The sequence below is a fragment of the Barbus barbus genome, assembly GCF_936440315.1.
Source record: "Barbus barbus genome assembly, chromosome: 20".
In the NCBI taxonomy this organism is placed as follows: domain Eukaryota; kingdom Metazoa; phylum Chordata; class Actinopteri; order Cypriniformes; family Cyprinidae; genus Barbus; species Barbus barbus.
The window spans coordinates 16,362,108-16,383,945 of record NC_136748.1 but is presented as its reverse complement, the minus strand read 5'-3'; the positions used below and the strand labels follow the sequence as shown (position 1 = coordinate 16,383,945).

The window sequence follows — 21,838 nt, the reverse complement described above, 5'->3', positions numbered from 1 at the left end:
AATGCTATTTATACAGTATATTAAACATATTTACTGTTTTGATAAATATTCTGTAGTCAGGCTATAAATATATTTCCCTTCGGGGAACGTATGTAATTTCAACATTTACAGGTGGTAGTCAGTGATTTAATTGCTGTCCGAATCAAAAATCTTGGTGTTTTTCTTCCACGTCTCGGGAGAAAATGCTGTGCTGAATTTCATGCTGTTTGCAGTTGAGCTCCAGGTTTGTGTGCGAATTTAATTCAATTTTCAAATCAAACAGTTTGCAAGAATGAATCAATAGAAAAATAGTTTTGAAAATATTTTTTTAGGCCACCTCTATGTGCTGTAACCGTACTGTTTGATGCTATGTGTTGTGAAAAGCATTTGCTTATTTTGATAATGGGGACTAGTATTAGAGAAGTGTACCGATAAATAAAAAAACTAAATTGGTCACCTCCCCACCACAGTGACTAAGATAAATTGTGTAAACTGTTATAATGGACCATTATTATGTGGAAGAAAAAGAAAGAAAAAAAACAATTTAGAGACAAATCATGTAAAATTGTAAAATTGGGCATTAATATAAAATTATTTTGATCTATAAATATGTGGAGTGACTAAAAAATAAGTTAGAGGCAGATTGTGTAAATTGTTCAAATGGGCAATTATTGTGAATATGCTTTAATATATAAACCTGTAGAATATACATGTTATTATGTGGGGTGACAAAGAAAGAACATAATAACAGGCAAATCATGTTAACTGGTAAAACTGGGCATTAATATGAATATATTTTGTTGAATAAACCTGTAGTTTATGCATGTTATTATGTGGAGTGACTAAGAAAAAACATAATTTAGAGGCAAATCGTGTAGACCATGTGAGAAACTTTCAGACTGTAAAATCACAGAAGACCTCCGTCCTCTGTGAATTAATTGCGATCCAAATTCATGACATGCAGATTTTGTTTTACAGACATCCTGCTGAGAAATAATTACCGTCCAAATAGAGCTTATGCCATGTATTGATCTGGAGATCAGATATGTGGTAGAGTATTTGCTCATTTCCAAGTCAAAACCTGTAAACAGTAGCATCACGATTAGAAAGTCACTGAAACATTTTCAATAGCACATTTAGTTGCTATTGTTCAATATTAGACTCATTACACAGTGGTATGACAAAACTTGTGACATGAACTGGAAAGGATTCTTCTGTATTAGATACATCGCTGCCCCAAGCGATTTCATATAGTGTTGAGGAGAAAATATGCAATGGCAAAGTACCTTTTTTTTCTTTCAGTCTTGTTGCATATCCTGTTGTTTCATTTGAAATGTGCTAAATTTGCTGTGCAAGATAAAAAAAAGTAAAGCTAAATGAAAATTTTAAAAAAGCTAATAAAATTACAAATGTACATAGCAGAATTGCTATAATTAAACAAAAATGAAGATGATTCTAAATATTAATAAACACTATAACAGTACATTACACTAAAATAACAATATCATGAATGTAAATATACATACAGGATGGCTTTCCTGTAGCTCAAATAGTAGAGCATGGCACTAGCAACGCCAAGGTCATGGGTTCGATTCCCAGGGAAAGCAAGAGCTGATAAAAATGTTAAAACTGTAACTTGAATGCAATGTAAGTCGCTTTGGATAAAAGCGTCTACTAAATGCGTAAATGTAATGTAAATCTATGCTATCATTGTTGTCATATTTAATATGTTATTGAAACAATGATTTCATTATTATCTTGTTTTTTTTTTACCCAATTCATGTGCTCTAAGGAAGGCAGTAGGTTCGTTTTAAGACACTTACCTGATGAGTTTCTTTCTGAGCTGATGTGATTTTTGTTTCTCTCTCTTTGTCCCGTGTCAGATACGATGGACCAAGACAGCAGGAAGTGCTACTGACCGCTTCCAGGACTCCAGCGTATTCAACGAGACACTGCGCATAACCCGCATCCAGAGGCTCCAGGGCGGCCGCTATTACTGTAAGGCTGAGAACGGCCTCGGCACTCCTGCCATCAAATCCATCCGAGTGGATGTCTACTGTGAGTTAACAAGCTCATCCGCCTGTTGGCAAAAAAAACACACACTTGACACACACTCTTGCAAGTCAACGATAGCTTGGTATTAGCCTTTGCTGACTGTGCCTGCATCTCTCTTTTAGCTTTTGAGGCGTATACTCAACCTTGATTCAACACTTCACTTAAATCCTCAGGTTACGAATCATGGATAATCAGCTGGAAACACACTTATAAGCAGAAGTCTTTGCTGTAGTACCTTCTGGGTTCACTGTTGCTTTTATGCTGTAACTTCAATTTTATAAACCAACAAAGAAAATGAAACAGAAACTTTTGATTGTAGCATTGCAACAACTGCTTTATTAAAATTATATATTTATTCTAAAAGTTATGTATTATATAATTGAGCATAATAATGATTATTTGGATTATTAATCGAGTACTTTTATTGTTTTCATTGTACAAGCTTGCCGAAAGAACATTCATTTTTAAATTTGCATTTCTCTTTCCTTTTTTCATGATTCTGAAAAAAAAATACAGTCAAAAAAACTGGGGATTTTTTTAATCCTTTTGTTTGTTAAGCTATTACAAGCGCCCATTATTCAAACCCATTTCTCTGAAAAAAAGAATAAATGTTAGGCACAGTAATCTAAATAATTTATCATGGCTGGATGACCTTCCAGCATTGTTTATAATGTGCCAGAACGTTTTCTAAGCGTTAATGCGTCTCTCACTAGCTGCTACATTCCAAGCATATTTTTACATGCCTACTTTAGCACAATATTCACTAACATAACAGGGTGTTATAGTGACTAAATCTCAGCCTCTTAAGGAGATAGCCATTAGCCACAACCTTTGTGCCCTTCAGCAATGAATGTCCCTGAAATAAGTGTACTGTAAGTCACTTTGAATAAAAGCATCTGCTAAATAACTGCTTAGAAAATATTTTACCCATTTATGGTGTCATTTAATGATACAGACACAATAGCAAAATGTGTTAATGACTGGGCAATGACACAAGGCAGTTCTCAAGGAAACAAAATACTGTATTAGGACATTTACTAATAATATAAATTTAAATCCTTCAACGTTGTACCCACAAGGCACTTTCTGTATAGTATTACGTACTTATGCTATCTGCAACAGCTAAAGTTTTCATTGTTATATATGTGAAATTTTACCAGATACATTTTTTTTTACATTTTGTCATTATTTCTTTTATAAATTAATATTTGATGCATGAAATTTATTTAAAGGGACAGTAAATGCATTTATAATGTTACAAAATATCTCTATTTCAAATAAATGCTGTTTGTTATTAACTGTTATTAACTGTTTGCTTAACTTTCTATTAATCAAAGATCCAAAAAATATTAAGCAGCACATTTTTCTGCTACCATTTAAAACTTTTTTCATCATTAATAATAAAAAAAAATTTTGAGCACCAAATCAACCTATTATAATGATTTCTGAAGGATCGCATGACACTAAAGACTGGAGTAATGATTCTGAAAATGCAGCTTTGCCATCACAGAAATAAATGACAGTTTTCAAATATGTTCAAATAGAAAACGGCTCTTTTAAATGAAAATAATATTTCACAATATTTTTGATCAAATACATGCATCCCTTAAGCAAAAGAGACTTCTTTTCAAAAAAATTCTAAATCTTTACAACCACAGGCTTAAAATATATCAAAGAATACATTGAGGTGTCTCATCATACTAGTGATTTATGGAAACCATTAACTCTGCCTATGTTTCATTACCACTTTAGTGAAATGAATTAACTCTGATATTGTCGGACTTGCGATATCTGGGCTATAATGGAGCATGTGTTATTTCATGTATTTCTTGTCTAGCACATTCTTAGATCATCAAAAGCCAGACAGTCGTATTTTTTTTATATGACTCATCATAAGAGCATATCTCATCTAGGTCTCTTTCAAAGAGTTTTGCACTCACACACATCATCATTTTAATTCCGTGAACACTTTTATTTTCTTGAAGATGCCACATGGCCTCATTATCGACTTAAAGGCACTTTTCGTTGAAGGCCCGGTCTGGCAACCATAGACTTTGTTGAAATCAAATTCAAGCCTTTGAATAGGTGACAAAATGCGTAAAATGAGAGATTTAATGAATGAGTGAAATGAAAATGAGGATTATTCTTCAAAGAGACATCAGTGTCAGTAAGCTAGCTCCCGAATTTTTCCAAGTTTCAAAGGTTTACTCCTCTGGTATCGGAACCATCAAAAGCTATCACGACCTGTCAAAAAATGAGTTGTGTGTTGCCTCTGTTCCCTACAGACACGGAGGAGCCATAGATGTTGTAAAGTGATTTACGGTAGCACAGAGAGATGAATAGGAGGAGCGATGGACGATGGCAGGCAGCATTGCCGTGGGGAGACGATGAGGAGCAAGTCATTACCCTTGAATTAGAGAACAGGCCTCAGCTTGTCATTTTTATTCCAGCTTCATGGTGGACTATTCGCTGGTGGGCACTCGCTTTTATCGATCAGAGACATGCTACTCCTGATGCAGTGATCAAAGCCTAGACACATGTCATTGATAAAGAACAGCCAACATACTGCCGATAAACAACTGAGTGCTTCGATTTGGAGTGCCCGCGTTGTCTCTGAGTGTGGCAGCACTCACTAGTCATTAAAGTACTCGAGATGGATCGAGTACAGTAGTGATATTGATTGCATTCAGGTTCATATTCGTCCCAAAGTGGTCAACTTAAACCTTGCATCGTAAATAAATCAGTGACCTTTTTCCAATAAAAGAGACCATTTTCTGTCGTCATTAACTCACCCAAACCTGTATGACTTTGTTTTGTGAAAGTATTAAAAATATCACCTGGCGTGCTGGAAAGTATTACCAATGCTGTCAGTCAAATAGTTACTGAGCAGATTGATTAATCATTTCAAACAGGAGAAAGAAAGATTTTGAAAGGTTTGGTTTATTTATAGCCGAGAGTCGAGGAAGGTTTGTGCTTTGAGGGCAGTATGTAAAAGCACATGGCTCCTCGTTGAAGCACTCTATGATAATTATTATGGCTCTTGAAAAAAATTACGGTTGTAAAAATACTCACGATTCAAGTGCCAAAATACAGGCACCTGAGTGGTCCATCATTTTAGACATTATATTTGCTGTTAACGCTTGTATGTTTCTGCAGCCACTTACTGCTGTTTTCAAAGTGTTTACATTTATAGATTTTTCCAAACGGCACTAAAATAATAAACAAAAATAGTTTGATGCTATCGCAAGGCTGTGCTTTCATCAGAATATGTTGCTCAAATTTAATGAAAATGACGAGATGAATGCTGTTTGGATCTTTAAAAATGAATACAGATATTTCAGGTAACACTTTACAGTGTGATTCATTGTGTTAACATTAGTTAATGCAAAAACAAACAATAAAGAAAGTTTTTACAGTATTTATTGACGTAGGCTAATATTAAATTAGAAATTATTCTATTATTTAATTTGACTAATAATAATATTTGTTCATAATGCACCAACTACTGTTAATTTATGAATTTATAAATTATTATATAATGAATTTAACATGCACGTTGTTGATGTTGCTTAATAATGTACTATGGTATATTTCCATACTTCTGTCCTACATGCCTGTGTATATTAAAACCTTTTTTAAATATACCTAGCTAGGGTTCTCGATGGCTATTGCTGTGTACCACTCTCATGGCTATTTTTCAGGGCAATTTGAGCAATGTTAAATCAGTGTGACCGACCCATCCGTTTACATTTCAGATTTAGATGACCCCATTGTGACGGTCCATCAGAGTATAGGAGAGACAAAGGAGCAGTTCTACTATGAGAGGACAGTGTTCCTACGGTGTGCTGCCAATTCAAACCCTCCGGTGCGGTACAGCTGGAGACGGGGGAGGGAGTTCTTGTCTCAAGGTTCGGACAAGGGTGTGGAGATCTATGAGCCTTTCTTCACGCAGGTAAGACGTTATCTCAGACGTATTCAAAGCAGTAATGTCAATTTATAGTATATGTGTGCATATATACTACCATTTAAAAGTTTAAGGTCAGTAGATTTCATTTAAAGCAGTCTATTTCTTCTTTTCAGCAAGGATGCATTAAATTAATCAAACGTGACAGAAATGTATAATATTTAAAAAGATTTATTTTAAATGCTGATCTTTTGACCTTTCTCTTCATTACAAATATATTCCACAAAATTTTGATCAGCAGTTTTCAATATTGATAATAAGAAATGTTTATTGAGCAGCAAAATCAGCATGTTAGAATAATTTCTGAAGGATCATGTGACACTGAAATAATGACTGCTGAAAATTCAGCCTTGGCAACACAGGAAAAAAATTAAAAATTATTTAAAATATTGTAAAATAGAAAACAGTTATTTCCACAATATAATATAAAAAAATATTACTGTTTTTTCTGTAGTTATATTTAAATAAATGCAATCTTGGTTTTAAAAAAAGAGCATAAAACACATATTTTAAAAGCATGAAAAAATCTTACAAACTCCAACCTTTTGAATGGTAACATAACTGCATCAATAGTGTTAAAATGGTCAATATAAGCTAGGAGTATGACAACAACTGAAGAGAGTATGAATTATTTTATATAACAGTACCCATATATATCACTATATTGTTGTTTTTGAATTAAATATATGGCATTAATTAAATTAAATTATAACAAATACAAACTACTTTAAATTCTGGTTAGATTAGTTGGCCATTGTAAAATATACAGTGTGCATCAATATTGACATTTAACACTTAACTTTAAAATGAGAGAATATGAAAGCCTGAGTTGCTTGAAAACATTTGATGAACTTAATTGCTCTTGCATGAAAGATGTTGAGGCTATCAGGAGAGAAAAAGAGGGAGCATCGGTTTGACATTTGATTGTTATCTGGTCCAGGAGGACGCACATCATCTGACAGTTAAAAAAAAAAAAGGCTGCTTTCAAAACACAGCTTTGTCACATCCGATATGGCACAGTGATTGGCCCAGAGTGGATCCATCCTGGTAATTAGTCATAAGACAGGGTATTTCAGGACCTGTTTCACTCTTCTTATTCCCTACAGAGAATCAATCACGCAACATTAGTCTGTGCACTTAAAGGAGATTCTGCATGTTATTTTCAATAGAGCCTTCTTTATCTTTCAGTCTCTTCAGAACTATGAATATGAAACTAATGCACTGCATCTTTCTGTCAATGTCTCAGGTTAAAAAGCAGATCAAAAGCTAAGTATCTTCAGAAGATTTGGGTATCAAGCAGTGCCACTATTTTTAACTGATGGACTTTAAAATGCCTGTTTTTGTAGAAATTGACCTCATGTAAAGATGGTACAAAAATAAGTTACTTATTATAAGATAGAAGTGAGCCGCTTAAGCATGTAATCAACTGGTTCTTAACTGGTTTGGCTTTAAAATATACCCTTATTTATTTCATCGTCCTAACCACGCACCATTATATGGTCAGTTGCATTTAATTATTTGTATTTAGTATTGTATTCCATGCTGTTTGTGATCAGTATAGATCTGCGACAATTTTTTTGGGTCGCTAACCACCAATTAAAAACCAATGCTGTATTGTAAAATGAAATTCTCAAGACGTTCAAATTGAGTAAGATTACTCTATAAAGCTCCAGTAACCGGAGGGGATACAAGACCAAAATGAGCAAATTAGCAGAAGTCTTTTAAAGCACAAAAAAGCTCAGATAAAGTCAGATTAATTGGATATGGCTATATTTTTTTTCCTCTCTCCTTTGGCTTGTTGGATGTGTTTCGAATAGTATTTTATGTATAGAGAAGATCAGTTTTTGATTTCTGAGCAATGATAGCATGTATCTATTTTATTTTATAACCACTAAGTAAAGTTATTTTTTTAAGTGCATCTTTACTGATCAAACTGAGCATGTTCAGCAGCCTTAGTTGGACCTTTACCACTAAATTTGAGTATTTTTAAGCATGTTTAATATTTTAGTTTTTTAAGTTGATCATACTAAATGACCTAAAACTGACTCTATTCATTTTGTATGTAATGTTAACTTTTTCTACACTCAATAATTTAATCAATCTTTAAAATACAATTTGACTAGGGATGGGTATCGTTTACATTTTACCGATACCGATACCGATATCAATACTGCTTATCGATACCGGTACTTATCGATACTATTTGGTACAAAAAGATATGATGTGAAAAGTTGTTGAAAATTTCAAGTTATTTTATTACTGCTGAACTTTAGCAACTGTATTAAAGTTCTTCAGTCAGGAGCTGGGAGTTATTTCTCTCTTTGTGTTTTATTTTATTAACATTTATAGTTCACCCATAAATGAAAATTGTTATCATTTACTCACACTCAAGTTGTTTTAAATCTGAAGTTTCTTTCAGTTTCTTTCTTCTGTTAAGCATACAAATTATTTTGAAGAATGTATTCATTTTTATTCTTGTTCAGGACAAGAATAAAAATTTATACAGGTTTGGTACAACATGGCAGTGAGTAAATAATGACAGAATTTTTATTTTTGGGTGAACTATCCCTTTAATGAAAATCGGCAGCATGTTTAGTTCTGTCCCTTTCTCTGTTTACTTTCACTTTAGACAAAACTAACTGTGTTTATATGTAAACCTTGTGTGTTTTTGACAGTATTAGCGCAATCAGATGATAACTAAGATAACCAAGTAATCATGTGCTGTTTGACCGGCCTTTAGTGTAACGTACGCACGCTTTAGTGTACGCGCTCTGATGCGCACGTCAGAGCAGCACGCGAATGAAATGTTTAACCGGCAAGGCTTTAAACTAAAACACACGCAAATAATGTACTTTTGTGATTGCGAATAAGTGCAGTGTCTCGTGAGTGTAACTCTACCGCTGAATTAACATTTCATGTGAATGTGTCTCACGAGTTGCAGTCGGAGCTGGAGCCGGGAGACATAGTAAATACAGAGTTCGGTAAATTTGGCACGATATTCACAGATTCGACTTTTCCGGCTCAATAACTTACGAGCAAAATGTTTTTACTACACAAATGATGTCTCTTTTCTTTTGTAGTGATGTAGTAAACAAGCTACAAGCGTGTTTTCCTCAAAACAAGCTTTCCTCCGCTCTGTACAAAATACACTGATCTCAATGCGCTGGCGTCTTAGAGACAAGTCCTAAGGGACTTTTTATTATGAATAATAGTTAATAACTTCACTGTAGCACACTGTATTTTCACCAAATTCACTTCACACATCACTGCTGTCCCGCTGGTTATACTACAACACGTTATTTGAAATGAACTGCTTTTACACATTTTTATGAATTTTTATTATGAAACAGTTAATAACCACTGTTATCAGACATAATAGTTAATAACTTCACTGTAACACACTGTACTTTCACCAAATTCAGTTCACACATCACTGCTCTCCTGCTGGTTATACTACAACACTCATTTTGAAAATAATTGCTTTGGTAAATTTTGTATGATTATTTATTATGAAAAAAGTTAATAACTTTACTGTAACACACTGTACTTTCACCAAATTCAGTTCACACATCACTGCTCTCCTGCTGGTTATATTTTCAAATAACACTTTATTTGAAAATAATTGATTTTGCATATTTTTTATGAATTTGTATTATGAATTATGTATTATGAACATATGTATTATGGTTATCAAAAAAACATAAAAATTATGCCAAAGCAATTATTTTCAAAATAAGTGTTGTAGTATAATCAGCAGGAGAGCAGTGACGTGTGACCTTTTGGTGAAAGTACAGTACGTTACAGTAAAGTTATTAACTATTTTTCATAATAAAAACTCATAAAAAGATGTGTAGAAGCAATTATGTTCAAAATGAGTGTTGTAGTATAACCAGCAGGAGAGCAGTGATGTGTGAACTGAATTTGGTGAAAGTACAGTGTGTTACAGTAAAGTTATTAACTATTTTTCATAATAAATAATCATACAGCTGATAAAATGTAAAACTGTAACTGTAACACTTTGGATAAAAGCGTCTGCTAAATGCATAAAATGTAAAATGTAACACAATATGCCAAAGCAATTAATATCAAAATGAGTGTTGTAGTATAATCAGCAGGAGAACAGTGATGTGTGAACTGAATTTGGTGACACTACAGTGTGTTACTGTGAAGTTATTGAGTATTTTATTAGTAACATCTTTTGCGTTTCGCACTTTGCAGACGGCTCCTTAGGACTTGTCTCTCAGACGCCAGTGCATTGAGATCAGTGTATTTTGTACAGAGCAGAAGAAAGCTTGTTTTGAGGAAAACACGCTTGTGCCTTGTTTACTACATCACTACGAATGAAAAGAGGCGTCATTTGTGTAGTAAAAAACTTTTGCTCGTGAGTTATTGATCCAGAAAAGTCGAATCTGTGAATTTCGTGCCAACTATACTGAACTAAAAAAAATACCGGTTCTCGGTACCCATCCCTAAATTTGACAAAATGGAAGTTGGATTTTTTTTACAGTTTAATATTATAAATACTGAAAGAATATTTAAATATTATTTTTGGTGCCTCCATGTCCAGTGTAAAATCTGTGTACTAAAGCAAATCCCGCTGAGTTCCTGCTTCATACAATGTCGTCTGCTTGGGTTGCAGGGGGAGACAAAGATCCTGAAGCTGAAGAACCTTCGTCCTCAGGACTACGCTAACTACACATGCACTGCCTCTGTCCGCAATGTCTGTGGCATCCCCGACAAGAGTGTGCTATTCCGGCTCACCAACAGAACCGGTGAGAGCGATACTAATGCCTCCTGCTTGTGCACAGCATTGTCTGTTATTTTAGTCTCCTTCTGCTATATTTGAGCCGTCCAACGAGTAAGAAACTCCATGCGAGGAGCACCACAGAAGCAACTCTCAAAAGGAAGTGCCTGAGGCTCTTGTCACCACAAGTGCTGTGTGGTCTGATAATCAGCGAGCTGTGAGTGCTGCATGTGTTATTGAGTATGTTACGCCTGTTACATTTAGAGGCCTGCTGCTACTTTTCTCCTCCTTCGTCGGTTGATGGCTGAAGAAACCGCCCCGGGCTGATGTTTTCACCACTAGCCTTGCAGTTAATGTAGTCCATGGCAAAACCATATTCTTAAGGAAATGGCCCTGCGGGTCCCTGCGCTCCTTATCTGTCTCGGTGGGCTTCACATGCTACTGCGGCGAAGACCTGACCTTTACGGAATCCATTAAAGAGTGAACAGAGTCGGCAGCCCTTTCCCTCCGGCCATCTCTGTTTCTCTATCTTCCTCTCTCACTCCACCACCCCTCCCATCCTGTTCATTTTCTTGCACTATCCTTCTTTCTCACCTCTTTTCCGTCTCTCAGTGCATTTCTGGCAGCAAATTGGCTGATGAGGATGATCACGGCACAATCCCGGGGACTGACTGATTGCTTTGCCAACTTGAAGGCCCTTACATCACAGCGTACAAGTGTGCTCATGGGAGCAGGCCTTTATTATATAGATTGGATATGGTCACCTATTGCATTACGGGACCAAGTAAATCACTCCCTTTGGGTGATAAACACCACTTTTTAAAATATAAACGCATTAGTGTAATAAGGTGAGACACCATAATTGAGATCAAGCTGTGATGGTATGTGAACATTGGCGTATATTTGCTGTAATTACTCACTTGAAGTTGGTCACACACCTGGAATTGGTTGTAAACAAGCATTTAAACTATTTCAGTTTCTTGAAAATCACATCACATCACAGAATTAATATTCATGAGTCAAGCTGTTAAGTTTTATTATGTGTCAGCTTCCTTAAACTTTTTTGATAGCTCCTACGCCCCTAGATTTAAGGGATACGCCACCCAAAAATGTCAGTTTTCTCATTATTCTTATTTCAGATTAACACAAACTGAGAACTTTAGAAAAATAATCCTTTTATGTGAGTCTATAAAATGCAACTGGACAGATTCCTCAAAGTTGACGCTTGAAAAACCGTGCAAAGCAAACAGAATGGCAATCCATACAACCCCAGTTGTTGAATCAATGTCTTCCCAAGCGAAATGTTAGGAGTGTGTGAGAAAAATACTAATATGTTAAACTTTTTAAACTATAAACCATCACTTCTGGCCAGCTGTCATACATGCATTCACTTGACATGAAGACGATGGTAATCCGTATAACCCCAGTTGATGAATCGGTGTCTTCTGAAGCAAAACAATAGGTGTGTGTGTGTGACGAAAATACTAAAATGTCAAACTTTTTTGCAAGCCATCACTTCTAGCCAACTGTAATACGTGTGTTTCCTTGATGTAAATGTCAAACATCATGTAAGTGCAGCAGCAAGTGTCCTTTTAAAAAAGAAAATAGGTCTTTCACAAAAAGATGATAAGAGTTACCCTGTCTGTTTTTGTCCTAGCCTCCCCAACTATTAAGCTGCTTGTGGAAGACCCCATTGTGGCCAACCCTGGACAGACAGTGGTACTGGTGTGCATCATCTCTGGAGGTGAGCCCACCCCGACCCTGACATGGGTTCGGAACAATGAAGAGCTTCCAAAGAAGAGCAATCTCAACAGTGAGACCCTCACAATACCTGCCATCAGCACGGAGGATGCTGGTGTTTACAGCTGTGTAGCCAGTAACAACGTGGGTAATCCTGCGAAGAAATCCACCAACATTGTCGTCAGAGGTGAGAAGTGAGGCCTTGTTGGTTTTGTTTGTTTGTGCTAGATGTATCATAGTTTCTGTCAGTTTTTGGAAATTGTTTGTTTGCAGAAGGTGTAAATAGCACTGGGCATGCAGTGCACCCCAAGAGTCTGGTGGAACTAGACAAAACTACTAAATGTTGTTTTGTCTGAGTTGGATATTGGAGAAGTGGCCTGGAGTGTAAAGCATGTATATTAGTATCCTTACATGGACAACCTAAGTTTGCATCTGGCTTGAGGCATTTTCAGATCCCATCCTCCATCTCTTCTCTCTATTTTTTCGTGTCTCCGTTCTCATCAGAAATTAATTTTAGTTTAAATTAAGTTTAAATTAATGTAAAATTTAGAACCAAAACAAAGCATATGACTGTCCTAGAGGCCTAAGAAAAATGAAATTTGTCAAGCGCACTTGTTTATTTATATAAAATAGTATTAGAATTTGAATTGTTCCCTCATGTTGAACAATAGAATGAGGTTATGAACAAAATTGCATTTTGAAGCCAATGGAAATTTGTGTGAAAAGTTTTCAACACAAATGTATACTAAACTTGCTTCAATTGGTTGCCTGAAAGAAAAAAAAGTTTCACATTTTCCGTAAAACATTTAAGAAGCACAACTGTTTTTAACACTAATAACAAAAATAAATTTTATTTTAGCACAAAATCAGCATATTAGAATGATTTCTGAAGGATTATCATGTGACACTGAAGATGGGAGTAATGGATGCTAAAAATTCAGCTTTGCCATCACAAAAATAAACTGCATTTTAGAATACATTAAATACAAAAAAAAAATTTGTAGTAGTAATATTTCACAGTATTCGTATTTTACAGTTTTTTTTATATTAAATAAATGCAGCCTTGGTAAGCATAAGAGACTTTTGAATGGTATTGTGTATAAAGGATGCAATGTACTTGACAAAATGCAAATAGTTTATGTTAGTATTTACACTGGGGTGTAAATAGCATCTAATTTCCTTTACACTCAGTGTAAATCTGCCAATAAGTTTTGCAAGCCTCAAGTTTGCTGTCAGCATTTTCCGCTATACCCATTTCCATTTATCAGTGCATAATGAATTACTTAATGATTATCATGGAAGCAGAATGACAGTACAAGGGGGTAATACATATCTTGACAATGAATGCAGTGTGCAATTATGAATAATGACTGACAGTATGCATCGAGAAAGCAATCAAGTTGTGGTTTGAAACTAATGTGAAAGGACGAAGATGTTGCAACAGCTTAAGCGTTATTAGAAAACTAGTTGTTGAAACTTTCTTGAAGGTTTGAAAGACTCAGCCTTGCTCTGAAATGTCTTATAGATAGGTGCTTTTCCAGCCAGCATCATTACCTAGTGCAATGAATATCCATGACTTTCACGTATTACATCTAGCCAAAAGAACAGAGTGAATTGGAGAAAAGGATTTGCTTTTTCAGGCATCGGTGTGCGTGTGGTAAGCTCTCTGAAGAAGCTTTACTATCCCCACTTGGAGCAGCTGTTGTAGCTTACTTCACAGTTACTCCTTCCTGAAGCTGATCCCTGGTGTGCACAAAAAGCTGTTTACACATCTGGAGGTCCAGGTTTTAATGTGAATCCCTTATTGTCTGTCAACTCACCGGGTCTGGGGAGCACAGTGAGATTACGCATTTCCATCGAGCCGGGATTCTGTGTGAGACTGGAGGGTACGATGGGAGTCAGATGTCTTGCCAGTGAGGAGGATCATCTTGGTGAGGTAGACAGCAGAGGGGAAGAGGATCATACCAAAAAAAGAAATCTGCCATGTGTAATTCCCCAAGCTCTTCACACAACAAAGAGCAATAGTTTATGGTTAATATCATTACTGAGAACTTCAGTAACTTTGTGTTTTTTTTGGGTCAGTCTAATTTTACAGAAACCTTTTAAAATCTATTTTTTACAGTTTGATTGAACTGATGAATATAATTATTGTGGTGAATGCATTCTTACAGAATACTTCACAGTTTGTATCACTCAGCACTCTTTCTTCTCACATAAAATTATTAAACTCAAATAAGTAATCATTCTTTGTTTATTTTCTTATGTTCCATTTAGTTGGAATAATCTAATAAGCAAGATAATACTATTGATACAACAGTTAGTTCCAGTCCTCAAATTTGATTGGTTGACCAGCATTCCCAGATTTCTGATATAACAGTCTAACAGCACTGGAAGCTTTTGCTTTTTCTATCACTCTGCTTAGTAAAATTCTCTGCACATTACATTATTATACCAGTAGGTGGTGTTTATTGACTAATTGACTGTGTCATTGTAATCATTTGGTCAACAGATTCATTCAAAAATGTCGATTCAGTAAGGAATAAAACAAGTGGCTGTCTTTATGAATGAATAATTGAAGAACACATTTAACTGGTAAAATAAAACAGGAATGAAACAAGTGACTCTTGCTAAGAGAGAGTCATTGAATCATTCATTCAGTTAATTAATTCAAAAACATTGATTCATTTGAATCAATGAGCAAGACATTCAAAAACACAGATTCATTCAAGAATTGGAGGCATGCAGCTGTGTTGGCAAAGCAAAAGCAGGCAAAGGAACTAGCAAATTTGCTTAAAATGTATGTTACTCAATATTAACATTGTTCATTGAATTGTATAAAAGCATTATCGCACTTGCAATTGTGTTGCTTTTGCTGTAAATTAGCCTCTTAAACAATTTCCACATTAGAAAGCAGTTGTTTATTGCATAACATTACCTTCCGAGACACTTTTTGCATTATTCATTCATTGTAATATTAAAATGCTATTATTTTAACATTCATTTCCATTATAAGATTTAGTTTACTCACACATACTGATTCTCTTGTGGCTCTGTTTTTGGTGCTGATTGCTTTTCTATAATCGCTGTTGCAGAAACAGACAATCCCGAGACACTTTTTTTTTTTTTGGAGCATTAGACATGCAATTATTTTGTCTGACTGCTTTTTTTTTTTTCAAACCTAATGATCCAAAACCCTTATAACACTATTAGAGTATTTTCAATGTATTAATTGACTCTCACAACAAACAAAATAAACTTCCCACAATGCCGTTGACCTTTTGTTATTTTCTTGATGTATTTGCCTCCTCCTGCTCATTTTCTACTACATTACATAGACAACATGAATGTCGCAATATCATTGCATCTACTTTATGGCTCACTTGTGGCCAACACAGCATTTTCATCCTAGTCATGTTGGCCATTTAGTTTTATATGCTTCTCTTATGGATGGAAACAACACTATTAGGCAGAAAATAGCAATGATAGGCCCATTCTCTAGCACGATAGATAGAGGACGGTTTTATAATATAAGATTGTCAGAGGGGATGTTACAAGCATGAGCTGCGCAGCTTCTTTGCTGCACAGATGGCGGAATCTCATTTGTTGGGCAAAATAAGCAAGGGATTGGAGAGAAAACGATATTACATGGGAGGGTTTGGAAGTTGGGTAATCCCAACACACTCTGCTGGCTGCTTGTACAAAGCTCTATGATAGCAGCTGTACTGGTCATTTGAAATATGACCTTTTCTCCTGCAATGGGAAAAAGAGCATGTGTAGCCAGATGGGGCGGTGGTTGAGGTGAAGGGGTAGAGCTGTTTGCCCAATCACTGATCAGGGAGGAAGCTGCACGCTTGAGGATTGATGAAGGTAGAATAGAGGTGGCTCTGTTTTACTTTGTTTTGTGAGGAGAAGATGAAGCCATGTGGTGGATTGAGCAAATACACTCAAAAAAAATATTTAGGCCTAAGATATACGATTTTAATTGTGTGTAAAATTTCTTTTGGATTTCACAATTTTAACATAAACTAATAAACCTAATTTGATGCATATTTGTCAGTCATACATAAACATATGTAACAAGAATGAGATTTATGTAATTATAATAACTGAATGTGTTGTAAATACAAAATAACTGAGTTTCGGTATCAGTATCAAAATAAATTCATGTGTGTGTGTGTACAGTATACTTAAATCAATCTCATTTTAATTTATTGAATCTTTGCTTGTTCTACAGCTAGCCTTATCTATATGTTCATACTTTTTAAATGATTAAATTGTTTTCACAGTTAATAGACTTATTCTGATTCTATGTAGTTAGTTGGAACTAAATCAAATAGATGCAAAAAAAATAATAAACAAAGCATTTTCATTAATAATTGCCACATACTTATTCTTCCACCAATGCAGACAGAGCATCATACTAAAATAGTCTGACAGTGTTCCTAGCCTTACATCATTTATCAAGAAACATACAGCATGACTAGTGAAGTCAGATTCCCAAGCGAATGACTCTATGAGCCAGTTTTTGTTTGTTGTATTTTAATAAAATAAAGGGAATTGCTATATCATACCTCATTTTTGTTCATAGGCATTTTACATATATTATTGAAATGATCTTTGCATTTGGAAAGAGATTTGCTTTTATATTGTCCAAATGCGTCTTCCTCAAATTCAAGAGAATTTCTAACGGAACATTAAGGAATCATTAAGAGGAATCCAAATCATTAAATTTCTAATGATTCCTATCCCTATTTATGGTGCCTTTGAAGTTTGATTGTAATTGCATGAACAACATCTGCATTCCACAGAAGAAAGTCAGTCATACAGGTTTGAAATGACACAAGTTTAACTAAATGATGACAGAATGTTTAGTTTTGGTTCAGTGCTTCCTTAAACATAAAAAATGTCTTCTATAATCTTGCTTAGCTTCTACTCGGAACAAACACAGTGCAGGGATTACTTAGGGGCAGATTGGTCTGAGGGGAGCCGTAATGGGACGTCATTCAACGGCACCCAGGTGGGAGTGACCAGATAGTCATCCCTGAGTAAGGCCTTTTCTGACAGCTCTGTTCCACCACCCGCTGGCAGCATCATCAATAAAACACAACCCACCCTTCCCCAGTTATCACTCAAATATTGAGCCTTGTCAGTACCAGCACAGAGCCTCTTCAGCAGATTATGCCAAACGTTGCAGGGTCTGCTCTGCAGATAACTGCAAAATAACCCGACTCGTTCTTTATAAGATATTTATTAGCTGGAGGGGGGAGTTGGGAGGAGCGCTGATGGAAGGAAGGGTATTGCTGAGCCTGCACACTGCCATAGAAACTCATCTTTTTATTTATTTACAGAGGAGATATCATCTTCCGTTTGGGCCACTTTCTACCAAGCAATCAAAACAGGCATGGAAAGATCGGTCCTACCATCCCCCTTTTCCTGGCTGCCGAAATTGGTCTTATTTCTGATATGTAAATTGCGTTCTACTTGAATCCCGTTGATGGTCGTTCACATCAACTGTCTTCTCAGCAGAATCACTGTGCACACTTGGCGTTGTCTGTAGCACAGCAATGCATCGCTATTGTGAATGCAAGGGTGAGATTCCATTGGATATAATGACTGAAATGCTCGGCCTGTGAAGCTGTTTTCAAATTAGCAGGGCCTGCCATGATCCTCTCGTACATTGCAATACTTGACTTATTCCTCTGCTAAATAACAAAATGGATAATAGAGAATTCAGTTGCTTTTGATGAGGCAGTGGATATTAGAAGACTGCTGCAGTGGTGATTTACTACAGCTAATAACAGATTTGTATTCAAGCAGTTCTTCCCCTGTAATGGGAGGACTCGCATCTTGTTGGTAGGACTTTATGTTGATTGTAATTCAGCCTAGGGAATGTGAGATGGTGGGTTTCATTTCATTCTCTGATATTTGTTTTTATATATTTTTAGTATTATTTAATTATATTTATACACTTGTTTTGCATGCAAAGAAAAGATTTTCATGCAAAATTCCCTCCGGAACAGATGCATATGTACATAAATTTATCCTGACCCTCATTCTCATGTTGATGAATACACATTATTTTTCTTTCTTTTTTTTATCAGGGATTACATGCCAGCAGTTACTAATTAGAGTAATACACAGTCAAATATGCTTTTATTATATTATATAGATATCAAATACATACATACATATATATATATATATATATGGTACACTTGCTTAACCGTTAAGGCTCCTAGCTCTGTGATTTTTGCATTGATGTGGTGTGATTTGTTAATATCATTCTGTAAAAAAAAGTAAGTGCAGACTTTCATTCATGATTTCTGTGCAAAATTATTGCATGCAGGATTTACACAATTAGTGAATGAGACCCGGGGCATTGTACTTCAAATCTATTTTAAAGCATTTGTTTGAATTGAACTGGTTGGTTATTGCTTGTTCCATCCCAGGCAATAACAATCTGTTTATTTTTGATTATGCAGGACATTCATTTAATTCAATGAATATTATGTGCAAAATAACAGTGTTCCATTTCCTAATAAAAAACTCTTTTTGAATATTCAGCATTGCAGAGTAAGTCTGAAACTCCAGTTTTGCCTTCTAAAAAGGTGCATTTGAGTAGTGCAAATGTAACCGTGAAGAAGAAGAATTTTAATATTCCCTTGATTATGTAAGATATTATAATAAAGAAAAGTGCTTGTGTGCGGCACCACATATTCATCAGTGAAGTTACTTTTCCCAAGCATTCACTCTGAATGCACGACTGCAGGGCTAGTCAAAAGGATTATTGATTCTCATATAATGCTACAAAAGCATGTTGACAATGATCTGTGCTGGGTGCTGAGCTGAGGAAACAGCTAACTAATTATAATATCACAAAGAAAAGACATATCTAAAACATAATCGTTCGAAATGCATTCATCAATATCCTTTGCATATATTTGATGCCAGAAAGGAACAGTCTTTGAGCACTGAAAATGCATTATTATTGTGTGCATGCCATGCAGAAAGCATCGCAGTAATTCAAGGTGAAATCTTAATTCTTTCCCAGACACTTCATAAAACAAACAGTTACAAAACACAGGTGCAAATGGTGGAGAAAACCCGTCTTATACCGACTCTTAGGAGCTCCTTGATATATTCTTCTGTTGGAAAGCTCATTAAAAGTTGAAGCAAAAAGTTGGATTTCCATTTTAAGCGTTTTTGAAATTGCAAGAGATGTTATTACAGCGGATTACTGTAAGGAAGCATCCTCAAACGCTCTACGTGTAGCAACCTGACTTTAAATGTTCTGGAAAGATTACGCAGCTTGTCTCTTGGTAATTGCTTACCTGCAGTGCTTTTTGATAGTGACAGAACTCATGCGAACGAACTGGACTCGAAAGCATTAACACCCTGCAAGTTTTATAGGGTCACCAAAGAGCGCGCAGCTATCTCACCACAATATTACGCTATTGATTAAGTCGCAAATTGACCAGTAAGGCAAGGCCTGCCGAGCTGAATCTTGCATAAAGCAACCCTGCGAAGTTGCAGCTCTTCATTATCAACTATCTCGTAATATTTGCAGTCTCTGGCAGTATCAGCATCGTAGTCCACCTTGAAACATCCTTTCTTAAGAGTCCAGATTGTAACAGCTTGTAAAATGTGCAGCACGAATGCAAATATATTGGTTAATAAGATCTCATAAAAGTTGTTTTTAAATAATTCAGCGACTGATTAATAATTAGAGCCAGATGCACAGGATTTTCAGAAATGGCTTGGAAGTGAGATTGTGCTGTTTTGCTTTGGCTCATGGCTAGCTTGAGATTTGGGATCCCACAAGAGACCAAGACATTAGCCTGTGTGTCTCTGACCCCGTTACTCACGTTGAGAAGAGAGCAGAGAGTGCTAATGAAGATAAAAACAAAACTTCAGATTTACGAGATTTCTGGTTTCTTTTATTGAAGTCAATGTGACTTTAGAAAAATTGCATTCACAACCCATTTTACTTGTGGAATGTGACTTTTCCCAATGGAACAAGTAAAAATGTAGGGCAGGACTTGATTTTATCCATCAAGTTGTGCAAATTTGTTTCTCGGATGAAGAGAGGTTGAAAGAAAAAAATACATACAGGCACATACACACACACACACACAACATGAATTAGTATTTTGTTATATAAATGCAACTTCACTAAGCAAGTATAAACGCTTTCAAAAACATAAAAAATCATACTGACTCCAAAGTTTTAAATGGATGTGTGTATGTATATATTTAATAAATAGGGAAGTAATTACAGTCTATGTTGTTTTTTGTTGTTTTTTTATGTTTGTTTGTGTGTGTGTGTGTGTGTGTGTGTGTTTTTATGACAAATGAGGACATACATTTGTATAATGACATGGGTATGACATAGGTATCCAAAGGAGAAGGTGACTTTTCAGGATATTACCCCCTGTCTCCACTTTTCAAAACGCTTATAAATCATACAGAGTGAGTTTGTTTTTTTTTTTTTTTTTGGGGGGGGGGGGGGGGGGGGGGGGGGGGGTAGAAATGCACAGTTTCCTGTGAGGGCTAAGTTTAGGTGTAGGGTTGGTGTAGGGCAATAGCACATACAGTTTGTACAGTATAAAAACCATTACGCCTATGGGATGTTCCCACTTTTCACAAAAACAAACATGTGTGCGTGTGTTATTAGAAATATTATTAGTTTATTTTGATCACATCAAAAAATCAAAAATGACCTAAAATTCAAATATATATCAAATGTAGCCTAAAAATAGGCTATTACAGTCAGTTTTGATTTCATGTAGGACACTTTTTTTCTTGAGTACAGCAGGATGCTGTTTTGGTGTGATAGTGGGATGGTGTATATTAAGATCCAGCTTTATTTGAGCTGTATTCACAGACTAAGATAGTCAGTCACCTCCATCCCTTGAAAATAGCCCATGGGTGTTTTATTAACATTTTTGGTTTTGTCATTTTTATGTCATTGGCTTGTCGCAGTAATAATGGCTTGAAAAGCAGTGGTGTGGATGAATTGTGGGAAAGCGTTGTACATTAAACTGTTTTGAAATTACATTAACCAAAGACCTTTTAGCTATGTAAACTGACGCACTGCATTTAATGCATCATTAGACGTGCAGTACAAATCTCCTATGAAGAGATTAAGAGACTTTATGATGAGAAATGTCCAGTGTGTTACTGCTTCTTGAGCAAACTGATATTTTATAATATGAAAGTGCCTTCATAAATGGGTGTTTATTCAACGCCAGGCATTAATGTACCAGGAATTGATTAAAACTAATGCAATTCATCTTCTTTTTTCTCATTTGCTATATTAATATCAAATTGAAACTGTATTAACTAAATACTAAATA

The 21,838-nt window shown here is 35.5% G+C and overlaps 1 protein-coding gene across 1 annotated transcript in view; it reads left to right on the top strand.

Moving 5' to 3' along the window:
- The window catches only part of LOC306886642 (MAM domain-containing glycosylphosphatidylinositol anchor protein 2-like), a gene marked incomplete at both ends in the record, with an annotated part of 162,396 nt that overhangs the window by 60,354 nt on the left and 80,204 nt on the right, over positions 1-21,838 (top strand). Inside the window, 4 exons of the mRNA XM_079443931.1 lie at positions 1,863-2,037; positions 5,790-5,986; positions 10,638-10,770; positions 12,400-12,669. Coding sequence (XP_079300057.1) covers positions 1,863-2,037; positions 5,790-5,986; positions 10,638-10,770; positions 12,400-12,669 — 775 coding nt within the window. The remainder of the gene's footprint in view (positions 1-1,862; positions 2,038-5,789; positions 5,987-10,637; positions 10,771-12,399; positions 12,670-21,838) is intronic.